The sequence below is a fragment of the Mesoplodon densirostris genome, chromosome 17 (assembly GCF_025265405.1).
Source record: "Mesoplodon densirostris isolate mMesDen1 chromosome 17, mMesDen1 primary haplotype, whole genome shotgun sequence".
Taxonomy (NCBI): Eukaryota; Metazoa; Chordata; class Mammalia; order Artiodactyla; family Ziphiidae; genus Mesoplodon; species Mesoplodon densirostris.
In genome coordinates, this window is record NC_082677.1 from 46300293 (window position 1) to 46322726 (window position 22434).

The 22434-nt window shown below is 35.5% G+C and overlaps 1 protein-coding gene across 3 annotated transcripts in view; it reads left to right on the forward strand.

The window, feature by feature from the left end:
* PIBF1 (progesterone immunomodulatory binding factor 1) overlaps window positions 1-22434 on the forward strand; it is a 202632-nt gene that overhangs the window by 59092 nt on the left and 121106 nt on the right. For all 3 annotated transcript variants that reach the window (XM_060079826.1, XM_060079825.1, XM_060079827.1), the window contains exon 10: window positions 6569-6667. In XM_060079826.1, coding sequence (XP_059935809.1) covers window positions 6569-6667 — 99 coding nt within the window. The remainder of the gene's footprint in view (window positions 1-6568; window positions 6668-22434) is intronic.

Genomic DNA, 22434 nt, shown 5'->3' on the forward strand with positions numbered 1-22434 from the left:
CCATACAAATTGTGAAATTTTTTGTTCTAGTTCTGTGAAAAATGCCATTGGTAGTTTGATAGGGATTGCATTGAATCTGTAGATTGCTTTGGGTAGTAGAGTCATTTTCACAATGTTGATTCTTCCAATCCAAGAACATGGTACATCTCTCCATTATTTGTATCATCTTTAATTTCTTTCATCAGTGTCTTATAATATTCTGCATACAGGTCTTTTGTCTCCTTAGGTAGGTTTATTCCTAGATATTTTATTCTTTTTGTTGCAATGGTAAATGCGAGTGTTTTCTTAATTTCACTTTCAGATTTTTCATCATTAGTGTATAGGAATTCCAGAGATTTGTGTGCATTAATTTTGTATCCTGCTACTTTACCAAATTCATTGATTAGCTCTAGTAGTTTTCTGGTAGCATCTTTAGGATTCTCTATTTATAGTATCATGTCATCTGCAAACAGTGACAGCTTTACTTCTTCTTTTCCAATTTGGATTCCTTTTATTTCTTTTCCTTCTCTGATTGCTGTGTCTAAAACTTCCAAAACTATGTTGAATAATAGTGGTGAGAGTGGGCAACCTGTCGTGTTCCTGATCTTGGTGGAAATGGTTTCAGTTTTTCACCATTGAGGACGATGTTGGCTGTGGGTTTTTCATATATGGCCTTTATTGTGTTGAGGAAAGTTCCCTCTATGCCTACTTTCTGCAGCGTTTTTATCATAAATGGGTGTTGAATTTTGTCGAAAGCTTTCTCTGCATCGATTGAGATGATCATATGGTTTTTCTCCTTCAATTTGTTAATATGGTGTATCACATTCATTGATTTGCATATATTGAAGAATCCTTGCATTCCTGGGATAAACCCCACTTGATCGTGGTGTATGATCCTTTTAATGTGTTGTTGGATTCTGTTTGCTAGTATTTTGTTGAGGATTTTTGCATCTTTGTTCATCAGTGATATTGGCCTGTAGTTTTCTTTCTTTGTGACATCTTTGTCTGGTTTTGGTATCAGGGTGATGGTGGCCTCGTAGAATGAGTTTGAGAGTGTTCCTCCCTCTGCTATATTTTGGAAGAGTTTGAGAAGGATAGGTGTTAGCTCTTCTCTAAGTGTTTGGTAGAATTCGCCTGTGAAGCCATCTGGTCCTGGGCTTTTGTCATGCCATCTTAAAATCAAATGCAAATGGGCAGTTTTATGTTTTGTCCGGGAAGAAGACTCTGAAGGTAGAAGAGATTAATTCAGATGCTTTTCCTATAAATAAGCTTGTCATATAAACAGCCTGTTTCAGTCCCTTTTTGTTCCAACTGGAAAAAATATGTTCACTTTTATTGACCAAAAATATTTTTACATGGAGGCAGGAGGAGAATGGGTTGCTTAGTTGTGCTTGCTAAACTCTGCTGACAGCCCTGTTTCTTTCACTGTTTATCTTTAGTAAATTTCAGGTTCTGAGGCATTTGTGATGTTTATTCAGGCTAACACATGCTCTTGGCATTGCCAAATTCTGATTTGTTCCTGTTAGAATTTTAAGGGTTCCTGAAGTTTTTCTCATTCTTCTCACATTTTCCTTCCACTTTTCAAGGATCTATTTTGATTTGACCTATTGGTACCATGAAATTGGTCTTCTAGTAGGAAGAAAATATATTCCTTCCTGTACAGAAGTCTGATGATATTGTATGTTTTGTACTGGGGTTTTCAGTAAAATCCTTTTATTGGAGAAATAGTCAAGAACTTAACTCTTAAAGTTTCTTGTTTGAATGTGATAATTTAACTGATAACTCCCAGTTGTTTTTCCACAAAAGTGCTGGTTTATGCCTATTTCTGTAGCATAATTATTAATAGCACCCCTTTCACTCTAAGAAGTGCCTAAGTTAAAAAATACATTATTTGGACACTAGTGATAATACTAGGAAACTCACTTTTCTTTTGCATTTTACATAGGATTGATAAAGTTTCTTTTCCTTTTTCTGCCATCTTTCCTCTCAATCCACCTCCCGCACACAAATATAGGATGGATGGGGAGAGATCAGTGTTTGTTATGGAGATGGAGTTAGTAAGAAACATGAAAGAAATATGAAAAAAAATGTTGGGAATCAAACGTTAGCTTTCTAAAAAGCATTTCTAGGGATTAGATATTTGAATTTTTGTATTTTAAAACATTTGTTATAATGTTGGCCAACTCCCAGCATCTTTCTCTGCTATGATTACATTTGATTATATACTCAGTTTGGACTTTTAAAGCTTTAGCTCTATTAGCTTGTTCATGCTGTCAATTTTTCAAGTTTGTCTTTTGAAGAACATTTGAATTCCTGCTATTTGTTCTGTAATTGTATTTCTGTTACATCTTCTAATGCATTTAACATTTTTAAATGGACAGTTTATTAGTTATATGGCAGTTATGGTTTTATCTGTGACAGGAATCAATCCATCTGGTGTTTTATCAAACCAGTCTGAGTTTGAAAGAGCATGGGCCATAAAAACAAGTGTATTATATATTCACAATTCTTCCAAGAATTGTTTTTGATTTAACATCTATTTGTGTTAGGAGATAATCATGTAATATAAATCTCATAATGACAGAATTTCCCAAGGAGAAGATTTCTGTGAAACAAGGGGACTCTTCAGAGAGGCAGCCTAGTATGATGGAGAGCATAGACTCTAGCACCATATGGTTTTGGTTCCAATTTGGGCTCCATAGCTTACTTGCCACATGACTGTTGTAGGCAAATACTTAACTTCTCTGTGTTTCAGTCTTCTTCTCAAAATGGAGATAATGATACAGCCTACACTTTTTGCAGTTGTCATGAAGATTAAATGAGTTATTATATGTACACTGCCTAGCAAAGTTCCTAGCACAGGGTGAGCACTCTGTGTTTGCTATTACTGTTATTGTCAGTGGAAGAATCACTCAGTTTCTCTTTCTCAAACTTAATTTGAAACATTAAAAGTCAATTCATAATATTAAAGGAAGTATTTCTGATCTTTATGTTAAAAGGAATTGTGCTGCTTCTTACTGAAGTATGCAGGTTGTGACAGGATGTGGAAGGCATGTTACCTTATAAGAACGGTTTACAGGGACTTCCCCGGTGGCGCAGTGGCTAAGAATCCGCCTGCCAGCGCAGGGCACACGGGTTTGAGCCCTGGTCCAGGAAGATCCCACATGCTGTGGAGCATCTAAGCCCATGAGCCACAACTACTGAGCTTGAGCTCTAGAGCCCGCAAGCCACAGCTACTAAAGCCCACGCGCCTAGAGCCCGTGCTCCTCAACAAGAGAGGCCACCGCAGTGAGAAGCCCACGCACCTCAATGAAGACCCAATGCAGCCAAAAATAAACAAACAAATAAATACATTTATTAAAAAAAAAAAAAAGAACAATTTACACGGAAATCTTACCAGCAAACACCTATGAGAGGATCTACTGGTAGAAACTTCAGCTTCTAGCACTTTCTCCCATTCATTTCAGTTTTTCTCTTTTTTTTTTTTTTCTTTTTGCAGTATGCGGGCCTCTCACTGTCGTGGCCTCTCCCGTTGCGGAGCACAGGCTCCGGACGCGCAGGCCCAGCAGCCATGGCTCACGGGCCCAGCCGCTCCGCGGCATATGGGATCCTCCCAGATCGGGGCACGAACCCGTATCCCCTGCATCGGCAGGCGGACTCTCAACCACTGCGCCACCAGGGAGGCCCAGTTTTTCTCTTTTTGAATTACCTTTATTTATTGATCCTTCAAGGCCCAACTTACATGTCTTCCCGTCATTCACTCATCTGTTCCTCCAGTTAAAAATAATCAACTCCTCTTCTTTGGGGCCGTAGAATTTTGTTCATTCCTAAATATAGCACTAATTATAGTTAACCGGATGGTATAGATTGTAGCATGGTGAATGCCCTGGTATCTTCTAATGACACCTCCTTTCATAAGCCCTAATGTTTTCATTCTGGCTTTTATTTCTTTCTCTGTTTCTTCCTTTCTTTCTACCCTCCCTGCCTCCCACCTTTCTTTCTTTCTTTTTCTTCTTTCTTCCTTTCTTTCCTCCTTTCCCCCTTCTTTCCATCCTTCCTTTCTTTCTTTTCTTTCTTTTTCTTCCAGTTTTGAAATACAATTGACACACAGCACTGTATAGTTTCAGGCGTACAGCATAATGATTTGACTTACATACATCATGAAGTGATGACCACAAGAAGTTTAATGAACATCCATCATCTCACAGAGATACAAAATTAAAGAAATAGAAAAAAAAAATTTTTGTCTCACAATGAGAACTTTTAAGATTTACTCTCTTAATACCTTTCGTATGTAACATACAACAGTGTTCATTGTTTTGATTGTGTTGTACGTGACATCCCTAGTACTTATTTACCTTATAACTGGAAGTGTGTACCTTTTGACCCCCTTCATCCAATTCCCCCTCCCCCCCATCCCCACCTCTGGTAACCACAAATCTGATCTTTTTTTCTGAGTTTGTTTGTTTGTTTCTGAGGTATAATAACCTGCAATACTATGTTAGTTCCTGTTCCACAGCATAGTTCTATACATGAACTATGATTCCATAGTTCTATACATTTCAAAATGATCACCATGGTAAGTCTAATGACCATATTTGCTTTTATTTCTGTTGCCCATTTTTGCAGTAAAGAAAATATATATAGTTAGGGACTGAAGCTTTGCCATCTGCCAGCTAAGCATTCATGATTAATTAGTACTGTAAATGTATCTACTTGGAATTTTGCAACTGAAATAACTTATAGAATAATAAGGCTATAGTATTTGAGAAATGAAAGTTGTGACCAGTTTTGGATGGTTTACTGACTAAAATATATAGATCCTCTAGGGATGAAAAATATATAAATGTTTAATATACTTTGAGAATTCCATTCTATCTATAAAATTAAAAATTTCATGTTTCAGTTAATTTGATAATAGTAGAATATTTCTGAAGGTCTTTGCAGTCAGGATGATATCAGAAAATAATGACTTGCTATTTTGTGATATCTACTTTAAAATGTACCTGCACTTAGATAATAGTGTACAAAAGTTATTTTCTTTTTAATAAGAGTTATCTGTACTCCAGTTTTTTAAAATTATTTTATTTCTGGCTCATAAGCTATTTTACTGATGAATCTCTATTGGCTGACATATTCTAAGTTTTAAAATTGTTGTTAGCATCACCGTACAAAAGATGACTTTGAGCACTGGCACAGCAAGTATGACCACGACATATTTCTATCTAATAGTTATTAGATAGATTTACTCAAACTGTGTGGATTTTCATGGCTCTCTACTGCCATTCTCCATCAGTAATAAAAACCAAATTCTAATATCCAATCCAGTTCTTTATGGGAGATAGGTTGATATGATGTAAAAAACACTCACATTGGAGTAAGACATACCTGGGCTCAAATTAGGCTGTGTGACTTGGGCCTAGGGACTTAAGCCCTCTAAACTTCAGTTTATTCAGCTGTAAAGCAGCTTAGAAAGTATAACATCAAGGATTTGTAGGGATTAAGTGAGCACCATCATTTATGTTATACTCCAAATTTATTTATGTTATAACTCTGTTAGAGAAGAGGATTTTCAAAAAAAATTAAGTGACTCTCTGAAAGAAGAGTTACTGTTGGTATTTTTCTTGATTCAGACTTCCACTCTGACTAAAAAACAAACAGGATTTGATCTTTGAGGGCCATATCTGTCTGTATCACTCCTAATTACTCACTATTGTTACCTTCCACCTTTTGGACATTCCCCTTAACTGTCACTCAATGTATCGTTCTGTCAATTTCAGTTCCTGCTGTCATCAGCACTGTAAGTGGATGACCTCATACTTCCTTGAGCCCTGCATGAGTATTGACCTTCATCTCAGCTCTTTCATTTAGCTACTCTAATGTTACACCCTGCATCTTATGAACTAAAATTCCATGGCTGAAGACACTACTCTACCTCTGAATCACTGTTCTCCGACAGCAATCTCTAGTTTTCCATCTTGCCTGTACAACCACTTCCACTTAATCTGTTAGTTATCTTATCAGGACTTCAAGTCCTTTGTCCCTTACTTTCTCCTAATCTCAGTCCTTCTGTGTTCCCTTCTCTTTCCTTCCTCTCCATGTGAGACCCAGGGTCTATCAGTTTAGCTGTTCTCCTGCTTTTGTCCCAAACTTCATTTCCATTTGGATTCCTGTGATCTCTGTATCCCTCATAACATTTTATATTGCATTTATTAACTTCTCAAAACCTCAGCTCTCTTGTGGATAATATGTTGGTAATTATACCTACTTCATTAGATTATGGTAAGGATTAAATGAGTTGCTATAAATACAGACTGTTTACCCTACCTTCGACCCTTGTGGAGAAGAACTGTGGAGAAAGGTAGTATGACATTTAGAGAGTAGACCATGTTTGTACCTACACTGCTGTGTGCTGCTAGAGAAACTCACCAAGCCAGGCATATTTGTATAATATACACTGTGGGACACCAACCCTTAGGCTGTCCCTGAGATTTTCAGTTAGTCCAATTCCAAGCAAGCCCATTTATGAGTCTTTAAAAGGTGGATACTTGTGTAGTCAGAATAACTGAGGTGTACATTTATACTTTAGAAACCTCCGAGAAGCGAGGGATAATGCTGTGGCTGAAAAGGACCGAGCAGTGATGGCTGAAAAGAATGCTCTAGAAAAACATGATCAGCTCTTAGACAGGTAAGCATTCTGAAAATAGAAATGTTAAAACTCTTCGATTTATGTTCCTGTTACTCTTTCTTTTAGAATATATTTTTCTAATAGAAGTTTAATTTTCACTTCCATTGAAGTATAATTTACATGTAATAATTTACATATGTAATAATTGCATATATTGAAACAAGATAGAGAAGAGTTTCCTTATACCCCTTTGGTCAGTCTCAACTACCAACCATCAAGAAGCAAACACTTTGTGATTTCTCTCACCATAGCTTAGTTTTGTTCTTCATGGACTAAAAATAAATGGAATTGTACAGTATGTACCCTTTTATGTCTAGCTTCTTTCACTCAACATATGTTTTCATCCATTTTATGTTGTCTCAGAAGTTCATTTCTTACTGTTGCTGGGCATAAATATACCACAGTTTGTTTATTCATTCACTTGTCAATGGACGTTTAGTTTGTTTTCAGTTTGACGCTATCATGAATAAAGCTGCTATGAACATTTTTATACAAGTCTTTTTTTTTTTTTTTTTTTTTTTTTTTTGTGGTATGTGGGCCTCTCACTGTTGTGGCCTGTCCCGTTGCGGACCACAGGCTCCGGACACGCAGGCTCAGCGGCCATGGCTCATGGGCCCAGCCGCTCCGCAGCATGTGGGATCTTCCCGGACCGGGGCACGAACCCATGTCCCCTGCATCGGCAGGCGGACTCTCAACCACTGCGCCACCAGGGAAGCCCTACCTTGTTTCTTTTAACTTTTTATTTTGAAATACTTTCAGACAGAAAAGTTGCTAAAATAGTACAGAAAAGTTTTCATGTATCTTTCACATACTGGTAAACTTTGAAAATAAACTTTGAAGATAATCTCAATGGGTCTTTTCATTGTTAAATGAAGATTACAGATTAATTTGTGGTTTAAGCAATACATGGAACTAAAAATTCAAGCAAGTTTTCGCATAATTAAACTATTGCTAATCCTCTAGAATGTCGAAATCTTTTAGAATGGTCCAAATTGTTATACTTCTGAATTCACATCAACCTTATAAACTTGACTCATGGAGAAATTCTAATAAATGTAATAATGAAGAAATCTTTTCTATAATGTGAAAGTATGTCTAATTCTAAAGATCTTAATATAAAATTAAACATTTATAAACCAGCTGCTTTTATTAGCGTGCTGTTGCAACCTATCTTAAAATTATCTTTTATTATGTATAATCCTTCATTTATAAATCTATATCATGTCCACTAAAGATTTACTTAGCACCTTGTTGTTGTTTTTGAATGTGATATATTTAGTAATGGCTCTAGAATAATATTTATGGACCAACTAACAAACTTTAAAAGAAAGCATAAGTAAACCAGAACTTATATTCACGCAAAATTTCATAACTTGCTAACTTGGTATGTGGTTGTGAGTTTGGAGAGAGAAGAATAGTAAATGTGACCTTAAAATTGGCTGCTTGTACTAAGCTCTGTAATGTCCTACACTCTGAATCTAAAATCCTTCTTATCCTACTTGTTCATACACTAGCAACTGGGTATTTATCCTGAGAGCCATGCGATGCTTTAATATCTTCTGAATTACGGAGAATTCAGTCATTTAATGTTTGTAAAGCACATTAGAACAGTGTCTTGCACGTAGTAGTTCTACAGAAATTATTGGTATTATAGAAAAATTTGCTGAGTTAATCCTGCTTTAACTAATGGAATTTTTGCCCTTAATTCCTTGAAGTGATAGTAAAACTTTGCTTATTTGGAGCCTAATTTTCATCCCACCTTAAAAAATTAGGACAGTTTTAAAATCAGGACAAAGAAGGAAAACAAGAAAATGTTTCTAGACACACTAGAAATAACCTATGAGCAGCAAATAGTGTTAGTGCTCAGAACTTTAAAGCACATTATAGGACCAAGGATTTATTGAAAAAATGAGAATAATGTCTGGAATCTAAAACTCAAAATAAGCTTGGACTTTAATAAAATGCCTAAAACAGCTAAATGTACTTATCTGTTTTTTGAGCTATAATATTAAAGTAAAGGGGAAAACCCCCATGCTTAGGGTTATAATGTTGCTAGATGATTTCAAAAAAGTAGGATTCTAGATATCCCCACAATTTAATTTTTCCTTAATTACTCTATAAACTTATTACAGTTCATATCAATAATTTCAAAAACTTTTAGTGAATTTTGACCAGCTGACACTAAGATTCTTTTTCAGAATTGCTGTGGCTATGCTTGTGCCTACTCTTGTACATTTACTCTTCCACATAAATTTTTATAGTTATATTTTTCATGTTAATACGTCTCATCCATCCAGAGTTCATTTTGGGGTATGGTGTAGATGGAGAACGAATTTTATTTTATCTTGCTCACTATTAAGTTAACTGTACATTTAATGGCATCCAAATAATAATACCAGCAAGATTTTTTTCTGCTTAATCTACACTCTAACTTTCTCTTGTGTTGGGTGGTATGGGAGTAGCACAGGCCTTTTGGGATCCTGGAAAGGGTAAGTGAGTTAGGGATGCCTTTGGATTAAGTGGTTTGCAGTCACTTCTGTTTACAGTTAAATTATTGCTAGCCATTTCTGAGTATCAGTGGCTTCCAGGAATATTCTTATTACCCACTGTGCAACATAGGTTGTGAGAGATAGGAATGTGTCTTGGGTACCCATTACTGGAACCAGGGATTATTGACCTTCTTTCTTGGTGGAGGGATAAACAAGATGCAATCATTTATCCTTTATTTTGGAGGGGAAGCCCTGGCAGTCCTCTGACCAGTGGACACTTAAACTTCTTACTGATGTGGTGGCTTCTCGAATCTTCATAGGGTTTTTTTTCCCTAGCTTTATTGAGGTGTAATTGACAAATTAAATTGTAAGGTATTGAAAGTGTACAATGTGATGATTTGATATACACATACATTGTGAAAGGGTTCCCCCCTCATGGAGTTAATTGACACATCCACCACCTCACATATTTACCTTTTTGTGTGTGTGTGTGTATGTGGGAACATTTATGGATTTAAGGTCTCTCATAACAAATTTCAGTTATACACTACAGTGTTATCAACTGTAGTCACCATGTTATACATTAGATCCTCAAACATTATTCATCTTACAGCAGGATTTTTTTTAACCAGACATATCAAATCTATGGTTCATATGAAAAAATTAAAGATATCCCTTAAATAATAAGACCTGAAAGTCGAAATTACTCCTTGATCCATGGGCTGCAGAATTGATGTGTTAGCAGGCATGAAAACAACATTCATCTCATTGTACATCTATCCTCAGAGCTGTTGGTTAACTAAACACATTGTCATTGAGCAGTAATATTTTGAAACGAATCTTTTTTGTTTTTTGAGAAGTAGGTCTCAACAGTGGGCTTAAAGTATTCAGTAAAACCATGTTGTAAACAGATGTGCTGTCATCCAGGCTTTGTTGTTCCACTTATAGAACACAAGTAGAGTAGATATAGCACAATTCTTAGGGCCCTAGGATTTTCAGAATGGTAAATGAACATTGGCATCAACTTAAAGTCACCAGCTTCATTAGCCCCTAACAAGAGAGTCAGACTGTCCTTTGAAGATTTGAAACCAGGCATTGACTTCTCCTCTCTAGCTATGAAAGTCCTAGATGGCATCTTCTTCCAATAGAAGGCTGTTCCATCTACATTGATAACTTGTTTATTGTAGGCATCTTCATTACTTATCTTAGCTAGATCTTGTGGATAACTTGCTACAGCTTCTACATCATCACTTGCTGCTTCACCTTGTGTTTGAGTTTTATGTTATGGAGATGACTTCTTTCCTTAAATTTCATGATCCCATGAACCAGCCTCTTCAAGGTTCAAGCTTTTCTTCTGCAGCTTCCTTACCTCTCTTAGCTTTCAAAAAATTGAAGAGACTTAGTTTAGGGCCTTTCTCTGGATTAGGCTTGGCTTCAGGGAACGTTGTGGCTGGTTTTGTCTTCTATCCAGACCACTAAAACTTGCTTCATATCAGCAGTAAGGCTGTTTTGCTTTCTTCATTCCTGTGTTCACTGGAGTTGCACTTTTAATTTCCTTCAAGAACTTTTCCTTTGCATCCACAACTTGGCTAACTGTTGAGCACAAGAGGCCTAGCTTTCAGCCTATATTGACTTTCAATGTGCCTTCCACACTAAGCTTCATCATTTCTAGCTTTTGATTTAAAATAAGAAATGTGTGACACTTCCTTTCACTTAAACACTTTGGAGGCCATTGTAGGGGTACCAATTGGCCTAATTCTAGTATTGTTGTGTCTCAGGGAATAGGGAGGCCCGAGGAGAGGGAGAGAGCCTGGGAAGATAGGCAGGGAATCTGTGAATGACCTTAAATGCTAAGCTATGCAGTCTGGATGACATTCTGTTGAATGACATGATCAGAGTTCTCAGTTTTAGAACAATTACCCCAGAAGATTGAGGAATGAAAGTAATACTAAACTGATAATAGGAAGATAGTTCAGAGAACATTATAAATAGTTTGCTATCTTATATAGGCACGGTTCATGGCGCCCCCAAACAATTACATTAGTAACAGCAAAAATCACTGATCCCAGATCACAATAATGAAGAAGTTTGAAATATTGTAAGAATTGCCAAAATATGACACAGATACTAAGTGAGCAAATGTTGGGAAAATGGCGCTGATAGACTTGCTTGATGCCACAAACCTTCAATTTGTAAAAAAATGCAGCATGTGTGAAGTTCAATAAAGCAAAAGCACAATAAAAGGAGGTATGTCTGTATAGGCTTGGAAGATTTTAATATGGAGATACTATTCTACAGTAATAGAAGTTATATCTAGAATGTGATTGGTGATTATCTTATTTATAGAATCATGCTGGGTCTGGGCACCCAAGCTCTAAACCAAAGGTCTTAAGAGGAAAATGACCAAACATATTCAAAAGATTAGAAAATGTCCTACAGTGTCAGATTATAACTGTCTACAGATATATGAAGTGTACTTTTCTCACGTGGTCAGGCCTAAAGTAGTAGAATTGGGACCACTGAGTAAACATTACAGAAGAGGGTAAAGATAAGCTCTCTAATAGGGATTTTCAAAATGCCTTGGCATCAAGTATATTCTTCATCATTAGAAGTGTGCAGGCATCAGCTGGCCAGGCATTCAGTAGGATTGTGTTTGTAAGGATCGAAGTATCAAGTGGGTAGCTTGATGAGTCTAAAGTCCCTTTTGATCCTGAAATTATCTGTAACAACAGCTCAAAAGAGTTGATACACACATGGTTAAGTTACCATGTAAAGGGAATGGTGAACCCAAGCTGTTTTTGAGTGTATTTTATAAATCTCTGCAGTTCACTTTTCCTGTTTTTTGTTTGTTTCAAAATAAAAACCTAGTATTTAGGACTATTATTTGAAAAAGACACTATATATTTTTTAAATATCCACTGGATTTTTAAAAAATATTTATTTATTTATTTGGCTGCATCGGGGCTTAGTTGTGGCACATGGGATCTTTTAGTTGCAGCACGTGGAATCTTTAGTTGCGGCATATGGGGTCTTTAGTTGCAGCATGTGGGATCTAGTTCCCCAACCAGGGATCGAACCCAGGCCCACGGCATTGGGAGTGCAGAGTCCTAGCCAATGGACCACCAGGGAAGTCCCTCCACTGAATTTTTTTTGGGTGTATATTGCCTAAGAATATTTTGGGCATATCATGTATATTTTTTGTATATACTGAAACCCAAGGAAAAATATTATTTTATTTTTCAGAGGTTGAGTTTTTAATACTCAGGTGTGTGATTCTGGTTTCCTTTGTGTCAAAATCAGAATAAACAGATGTGTTTCAATCTGTACATGCATTGTGATTTCTGTGAATCATGCTTAAGTAAAGTCCAAGACATGTCTATACACAATTTTCTAGTCAGGTATAACTAATCTCAACTTTTTCATTTTGTTGAAAGTTTTACTTTATCAAATGCTTCATTTAATGATCAAACAACCTGTGTTATTATAAAGAGAAATGTAGGGAAGTAGTATGCCGCTTTCAAACATGAATGAAAAAGGCTTTTTGCTGAAGGACTTTAATTTTCTACAAAAAAATGGACTTTTCTCAGGCATATAAAAGACCTGTGTATGTCCCAATTCAAGTCCAACAATTCATTTAATAGTAAGTAACAAATACCCAGCTTTCATGAACAGGAACAGTTATTATCTCTTGTTCTGTTGCTTTGAATCTCTGTAAGCACCCTGAGGATTCTTTCTGCCACAAAGGGTAAATTTTTAAACTCAATCAGTGTGACTAGAATAAATTTGAATACACTGTTAGATCTGTGGGATCCTACAGAAGGACCTATGTTTGAATCTAAAGTGTTAGCTTGTAATCCAGAATTAATTTTAATAGCTTTTTTTTTCAGTTATAGTTGTTTTAAATTTTTTTAACTATGGTTTGATGTGTTTGGAATAGTTTTTTCAGTTTGTAAGTATTTTAAAATGAATATTATTTAAATTATGCTTTCATAATTACTTAAATTATGTTTTCAATCCCTACAGCTTCTCTGGTAATAGTAGAATTTTGTCCTCATTTTTTCTCTTAGAAGACAAAAGTAAGGGGGAATAGATCTAGTGAGTAGATTGAGTTTTATATTATACTGGGCTAGTTTAAAGCTTGATTTAGCAGCCAGCTGTCCTAAATTTCCATTCAGTGCTTTATCCCCAAGAGTAGAACAGTTTTGACATGCTTTTATTCTACCTTTTGTCATATTCTTATACTGTTTTATCTTTGTTTATCCGGTTTTTTAATCTTGCCTTCTTCAGCAGGCAAGTAAATGTTTGTGTCATTTTCAATATAAACTTAATGGAATAAAGGATGTTGAGATTTGAAATAAAAGCTATAGTACTGTACTTAAACTTTGTTTACTTAATAAATTCTGTGATAATTTTATTCATATTATTCTTAGATTTCATAGTTACATAAAGTAATTCACATCGTAATTGCTATTTGAATGCAGAAATTCTTGATTCTCAATCCTATATTAAGTTACTCTTTCGACATACCTCTTTATGAAAGAAAAAATATACACGAAATTCATGCTTCTTAAAAAATTTTTGTTATTTGATTTTTTCTTTGAAAATTTGCAAAATACTCTAATTATAAGCTACTCTAATGATTTTTCACAGTTTATAAAATTATCTTTTGTTACTTGATTTCTCTTATTCTTTAAAATGTTCTATTTGCCTATTGGTTTGTTTCATTTATATTGAAATAGTCTAGCCCCATGTTCTCAGATTTCTCTTGGCTTTTAAGCTGCTGTTCCATCTGACATATATTTGTCCACTTATATAGGATATCTCAAGCTGGTCTCATTACATCCTAAGTTACCACAATTGACTCTATTCCTTTCCTAATAAAGGCTTTGGAAATAGTAGTACATAATGTAGCGTACATGAAAGCATTAAGAAATTTATTGCTGAGGTGAAAAATATCTGTTCCTTTTCAGTCTAGACACAAGCCTTTGAAAGGAACAGATAAGAAACACCCATATTTGGGTCACAATGTATAGATTTTGTTTTATCCACCTCTCATCTATCTTCCTTTTTCTATATTAGGTATCGGTCTGATCTGACATTCCTTGCCCCACCAGAAACAATGACCCAGGGAGTCCTTTAACCATTCATGGATAATTTGTTGCTTATAATTGGGCTTAAATGGTACTACTGGTTCTGAAGTGATACACCTATTCTCCTCCACTTCAAAAGAATGTATCTTTTTTTTGCCGCATACTTCTTATTTAATTATGAATAAATTCAGAGATGTGTATTGTATTTATAATTGAACCATTCTTCATTCATGTTCTCAAACATAATATAAACTAAAGTCTTTAATATTCCCATTATTTTCCACATGGGAAAGAAAAACCTCATGAAACTTGGAAAATAAATTTTTTGCAGAAGAATGTATCTTGAATATTTTTGTGCAGCGAGTCAAAATACACACATACACAAAGCAATTAGATATTGTTTTCTGTCAGTCTTTTTTTCTCAAAGAAGGACTTCTCAAAGAAGGACTGGTGGTTTCTGTGGCCAAAAAGAATATTTACTGTATATCAGGAGAATTTGATGGATGCCAGTATTGTTAACCTGCAAGTCCATGGGACAGAACATCTTTATACAGTAATAAACTAGAGTTATCAGCATATTTTGTTGTTTAGGTGGAACAATTGATGTAGAGAAGGCTGTTTTCATACCTACTGACTTAAACCTCTTCTCTCCTCAATCCTGAATAACTCTCAATGGCCGTCACTCTAAGGCGATCAATTCACTGTTGATTTTATGAAATCAAAGCTGTGATCCAGCATTCTATCTTGGTCCTTATTCTTTTTTAACTTCTTATTTCAATTTTCATGTGTGCACAAAAGCTACAAGAATGATGCAAAGAACTCCTTTATATATTTTATCTAAATTCACCCCTTTTTAACATTTTGCTACATTTGTTTTATCATTTTTATTCTCTCTCTCTCTTTCTCTTTCTCTCCCCTCACCCCACACATTATTTTTTTTCTGAATAGTTTAGTAGACTGAATGCATCATATACTTTTGCCTCTTCAAGGTTTATTTTCTAGGAATAAGAATATTCTCTTATATAACCACAGTACACTTATCAAATTCAGGACAGCATTGATAATAATACTTTTATCCATTTTTGTCAGTTGTCCGAATGATATCTTTTTATAACAATTTTTTTTCTGGCACAGCATCCCATCCAGAATTATGCTCTGCTTTTAGTTATCACGCCTCTTCAGTCTCCTTTAATCTGAAACAGTTCTTCAGTTTTTCTTTTCTATTTTGTTTTCATGACATTTGATTCTTTTTATGTTGGATCATATACACATATATGTCTCTTCCTTCTGGGATCTCTTCTACTCAGCTTTAACCGTCACTTAAGGGAATGATCAACACTGTTTTTAAACTCAAACCATACCTTTCCTTGTGTTTTGTAAACTTGTATTTCCAGCTACGTGATTGACATTTTTATCTCAGTGTTTTTCTGGGACTTTAAACTCAGTATTTGTGAAACAAACTCAGCTTCCTCTCACATTCACTCTTCCCAAAACAGAACGTGGCTTCAGCTGACTTCAAGTCAGTAAAGTATACTGCCATTTTTAAGTCTTTTCTGTTTGAACTTTCAGAATAATAATCCTTTCCCCATGCTCCTGTGTGTAGGTTTGTCAAATTTCATAGCTTCTACCCCTATAGTATCTCTAAAATCCTCTGCACTCCTGCTGGGAGTCATCCTGGGTCAGCTTCTCATTACTTCTTGACTGGGGTCGTGCTGTAATTGTGTACGATAACCTCTCAATTGGTTGCTCCATCTTTCCCCCTCGCTTAATCCTCTTGCCCAGACCTGTTCTTCCTGCCATAGTTTTGCATCCTGACTAACATCATCATTTGCCCAGACACTTGAACAAGAAAGCTGGTGGTTCACAAATACTTTTTTTTCCTCACTCTCCTTCCCATTTATTCAACCAACAGGTTATTTATTGATAACTGCCATGTGCCATTTGCTGTGCTAGATGTTGGTGTACATAAATAAATCAATAAATGGGAGGTTGCCCCTGCTGAGAGTCAATTGAGGTAAATGGAAAATAAGCAAACAGATTCATAATTATTATGTTATAATTATGTGTTTTGATGATTGCTATGAACTAGATTGTGTGAGGAGGAATAATGGCTCCAGCAGGGTATATCATGATAGGATAGTCCAGGAAGGCCTCTCTGAACAATTAAACAAATATCATGTTTTTTTCTAATTCCTAAATATATCTAATCTTTTCCCGCCTCTTAATCCCAGGTGCCACTGCTTTAGTCAAGTCTTTCTTTTCTCTTGCCTGAACTATTTATAATAGTCTCTGAACTATCTCGCCGCTTTCAGTTTAGTCCTATTTTCATCACTTATTCTTCCAGGGTAATTGTTCTAAGACTCAGAACTCTAATTATGTCATTCAGCAGAACGGCATCCATACAGCACACAGCTTATTAGCTCTTAGGGTCATTCACAGACTTCCTGCCTATCTTCCCAGTTGCAGATATTTCTTTTGATTCTCCCCCATTTACTCAAGACAAACGTATCTCTTCAAGTTCTGTAAGTGTATGGTGCTTCCTCACCCTTTTATATGGGTTCTTTGCTAGGAATGACCTTCTCTCTTCCCTTGCTCATGTATCTTACCATTCATCTGCTAGGTAGATACCCATTCATTTGGTAAGAATGAAATCCATGATCATGTCTTCTATGCATACCTTAACTTCCTGTCAGAAATGCTGAAGTCTCTTCTCTCTGTTTTCTAGCATTATATTATAATTGTGTGTTTGTTTACAAGTCTTTCCTCTGAAGTATTGGGGGTTTTTTTGAGGTCAGAGATTTTCTCTTCCCCATTTTTGCTTCTCTAGTAAGGTAAGGCCTCTACTCAGTGTCTTTGATATAAGTAATTCTCAACAAATATCAATTTCAGTTGATTAGAGCTTACCATGTTCATTTTGACTTACAACTTTCCATTATGAAGGCAGTTAGAATGCTGAAAAGAGTGCCCAGGACTCATCTTCATTTTACTATATCACTGGTTCCCAAATCTAGATGAATTTCAGTCACCTGGAGAGATTTTTTTTTTTTGGAAGATGTATTTTTTTGCCTCCCTCTACTCCTAGTATCTAGTGTACTTCCTACAAAACCCCCCAAATAATCCTAAGCTATCCATTCATCGAATATGTGTTTGAGTAACACGACAACAGCTTCTGAAAACACTTGTAAGCTATAAGTTCTAAAGAAATGCTAGTTATTACTGTCTATCACTGTGCCCTTCTTGGTGCCTTAACCAGTAATCTCAAAGAAGATGTAAGCTTCTTCTCGAAGGCTAATACCCTAAGTACCCTAAGATTTGAAAGAACTTGAGCAACTGTTGGTTATCTTATTAAAACATTGTTATCAGACCAAGGCCAGAAGACAGGAAATAAACAAATGTCCCTATGCTCTGAAAGACTGAAGAGGAAAGATTCTAGAACTATATACATCAGTAAACTTGAATGTAGCCCACTACGAACATTCTAAAACAGATTATTAAACAGATAGTGAGCATTTAGAAATGGAAATGGTGAAAACCAGAAGTCACCATTAGTTAACTATTAAGTCTTGACAAACTACTTTTACTCCTTTTTTTTTTTTTTGAGGTATTTACTAGAACTTCTAGAGAAGAATGCCAGTGATAGAAGGTATCTCAATTTCAGCAAAGCATTTTATTAAGATTAAGAACATCATGGGGCCTCCCTGGTGGCGCAAGTGGTTGAGAGTCCGCCTGCCGATGCAGGGGATGCGGGTTCGTGCCCCGGTCTGGGAGGATCCCATATGCCGCAGAGCGGCTGGGCCCGTGAGCCATGGCCGCTGAGCCTGCGCGTCCGGAGCCTGTGCTCCGCAACGGGGGAGGCCACAACAGTGAGAGGCCCGCATACCGCAAAAAAAAAAAAAAAAAAAAAAAAAAGAATATCTTTGTAGACACATGGGAATTGTGAAATTAATAACACTGTAAAAAAGTGATGAACTGAAAGCAGTTTAAATGTCAGTTTCAAAGAATGTTGATTAGTAGGTCAACCTAGAGGGACATTACTGATGAAATGTTTACAGACTTTTTACTTAATTCTTACCCTGTCATTGGTTAAATCAGATTGGTTAAACCTAGATTTCTCAGTGAGCCCAGTGCGTAATTCTATTCAAATTTCACACTTTAGACACACTTTCATTCAGTAAATAAATTTAGCGAATTGAGCACCTTGAACCTGTCACATACCCCATTTTGATATCCCTCCTTCCATTCTCAGTGATTAACAGGGAAGTAACTGTAAGTTAGCCAGTATTGCATAAAATCATAGGCTAGGAAACTCTAACCTATGGTTTAAAGAAAAATTTGTTTTTAAGGGAACTCTGAAATGTTAAGTTGATGGAGGACTTCTAAAAATGAAGATTTTGTAAGAGCATTTTTAGGATTTTCTGTTTGAATATTATATGGATGAAAATAAAATGAAGAAGATACTCTCATCTCCATTGGAAACTAAGGGAAGCCTCAATATGGTATCATAAATTTCAAAGAATTTTGATCAGAAACAGTGTAACCAGAACACTCTACAATTTAGCATGTAGAGTACAGTGAGGTGGATAGTATATAGAGGAAATTCTGTGCAGCTCCTGGCACTCTCCAGTAGAACTTTCTGTAATAATGGAGATATTCTTTATCTGCCCTATCCCATACAGTAGCCACCAGCCACATTGGGCACTTGAAGTTTAGCTAGTGTAGCTGAGAAACTAAATATATTTTATTTTATTTTAATTAACTTAAATTTAAATAGCTACTTGTGGCTTCAGGCTATTATTATATTAGACAGCTTAGCCCTAAAGTGAAGGGGTAAAAGCTGGAAATTTCAACCTCTTTCTCCATCATATATCTGCAGGAATGCCAGGCTAGAAGAGAGCCTGTTTAGTTGTGCTGTATCTGTTTTCCTTTGGTGTGATTTATATTCTTAACCAAGAGTGGTGGGGTTTGTATTAAAGCAAACCAAATAGATGTAAAACAGATAAATTGAAGAGAAGAATCCTTGCTGTTCCATAGATTGAATGGGGGTTATTTAAAATCTGAGGGGTTATGATGAAATTTGTAGTCTAAATTGACTTTTTACCAATATGACTAACTCTCCCAGAAAGAGAGAAATAAATACAAAATATGAGAGACAAAACTAGAACTATAAACTTCCAATCCCATAAACTTGACCATGGGTAAAAGTATTTGGAGAAAATACAAACATAAGCTTCCAGACTAACTTCTTATAACCTCAGCTTTCTCCCTGCCTTTAAGCAAGGAAATTACTGATCAGATAATATTTTCCTAGTCCTCCAGTTCATTGGATTATGGAACAATCCAAACAATGTTTTGTTAAACAGGAAAGAGCAAAATGAAGGCTTGGCTAGAACTGCCTTCATTCAAAGATTATTAAGTGATGGGGGGGGGGTGGTTCAGGGAAGACAAGTATGAGATATATATAAATATTTTTTTAAGTGGAAGGAGACAGCAGGAGTCCTATAAAAGCTGCAGAAGATAAAGAGAACATTTTAAAAGATCTATACTAGGAATCTAGAAAGATTTTATAGATTATAACCTATTCACAACTAAAAGAATTTAAGAAAGTACAGACTCTTTGAAACCAAAGACTTTGCAAAAGAATAAGATGGAAGGCGACTGGCAAAGTTAAAGAAAAAAATTACATAGAAAAATGACATACAAAACTTACAAAGGAATTAAAGAAAAAAAGGGGGATAGGGAGATCCAGAAAACTGAATTAAAGGGGGGTTTATAAAGCAGAAACAAATCAAAAAAAGAAAAGAAAAAGCAACAAAGAAGTGATACAAATGGTTAGAGAGGAGGTATTAGACACGGAGAACAGACAACACATATCCACATTCAGAAAATTAGTGTGTCAATGGAAGAAAACAAAATGGAAGAGGAAAAAATATTTAGAGATACAATAAAAGAAAATTCTTTCTGAAATTTATCAGAACTCACCACATTCTGGGTGGTGTGAAGAGGATGGGAAATAGCAATGTAGTAAATCCAAGTGCAGTTATTGAATAGGAACATTATTAGAAGCATCTGGGCTGGATAAGTAAGTCATTTGCTAAGGAAAAAATACAGGTTGAGCTTAAGTTTCTCCTCCATAACTTTATACTTTATTTATTCATTTAGCAGTATTTATTAACAACCTGCTTTGAGCAAGCACTTTTAACACTGGGACTGAAGATTTAACAGTGGTCTCTGTCTCAATGGAATTTACGTTCCTATGGTTTAAATCAACACATATAAATAAGCGACAAAATAAAGAAGATAATTTTAGAAAGTAACAATTATTTGAGAGAAATAAAACAAGAGTGTGATTCAGGTAAGTGAGACTATGTGAGGGTTGACATTTTCTGCCTCCTGAGTGATGAAAGCTCACTAGTCATGTGAGGACTCAGGAAGCGTGTTACCCACATGGCATTCCTGAAAAACCTACTTGAAATGGTAACCTCACTAACCAAAGAATCAAAGAACTCATTAAAAAAAAAAAAAAAAACCTCACGAATTGAGATGTCAAGGTATAAAAGAACTGGCAGTGAATATTTAATGTAAAATTAAATCTCAATAACTATTGTCATTCTGCTTTCAAAACACATTGTAATCATAATTGTTATGGGGAAATTACACATAAAAATTTAGCATAAGTAGAGGCAAAAATAGCAACTTGCAACTAAAATTAGAGAATTGATGGTAAGAGGAAATAGTGTATATATAATATACATAATATTGTGTAATTATAATTTCCTCAAACTTCATAAGATTTAGTGGTTTTATCAAGAAATATCTATTTAAACATATTAGTCAGGAAACAAAACATTAATTAAACTGAAAACAGGCAATATCCTTTGTATATTGCCAGAGGAGAGGGAAGAAAAAAGAAAGCACAGACCTTATAACAAAAGATAGATAACAAAGCAAACAACAAAGAAGCAAAACATAGAAAATATAAATTCTTAAGACGGCAGACAACCGATTGTGTCTTTTCTGACAACAGTTGTAAATGTGATGAACTCACTATTATACAAGAAAGAAATACAGTTTGGGTCAAAAACTAAACTATATTCTTTTCACAATAAGTGACTCTGGATATATAAAGATGAAAAAAATAAAATGAAAAATAACACAGGATCTAAAACTATTCTGCAATAAATATTTATTAAAATTTGTTTTAATAATTCAGGATCTTGAGACTCCCTTTGTCATGACGATATATACACAATGAAGAGATGCTCCAGAGCATTTATGCATCGAATTTGCCACAGGGAAAGTGCTGATTGTCCCACTTTGGGTTACAGCCCACACCCAGACTGCTCGTTGTTGCCAGGGATCATTTAAAACATGGTTTGAGGGTAGGGATAGTTTCTAGATAAAATTTCTAGATAAAGGAGGGTGCCAACATTACTATAATGAACTGTTTACTACACTTCCTGATCAATAAATAATTGATGAAATAGGAAATAAAGCTCAGAAAATTTAAACAAACTGGAATCATGTTGTTAATTCATAAGCACTTTTTCACTGAATTCAGCTTAAGGGTCACATTAAAGTTATGATCAAAGATACAGTTCAGTATGTGGCTTATTAATTAGCTTAGAGGGAACGTGTGGTAGTGAGATCAAGGTTTCAGGTCATTCATCTTACAGACCTTTTTTTTTTTCTTTTTTGCAGAAGTGGGTGGAGGGGGATGAGTGGGGTCTATGATATTTTCTAAATCTAGCCAGCTGCCTCAGAAATGTGTAATTTTGCATCACAAGCGGAGAGAGTAGATAGAATCAGTACAAATATCTAAGTATTACTAGAAAAAGAACTCAAGTACATGTCCTTCTGGTGACTCATCAATAACGTTGTGTTTGTAAATGAAAGAAAAACACTTTATTATATATCTGCACATTTTTTAAGATGCTTTCTTAGAAATCCAGAGTCATAGGTGGTCAGTCATTCTACATATGAATTGAATCACAGAGTGTGTGTGTGTGTGTGTGTGTGTGTGTGTGTGTGTGTGTGTGTGTGTGTGTGTGTGTGTACAGCTTTCTTTATAGGCTGCTGCTCTGTTGCTTAGGGGGAAATATTCATAGATTTACATTTGGTAAATATATCCATGTCCAAAAAAAGATATGTGTAAAATATTGGAATGCCAGCTGACTAAATCAACTCATAA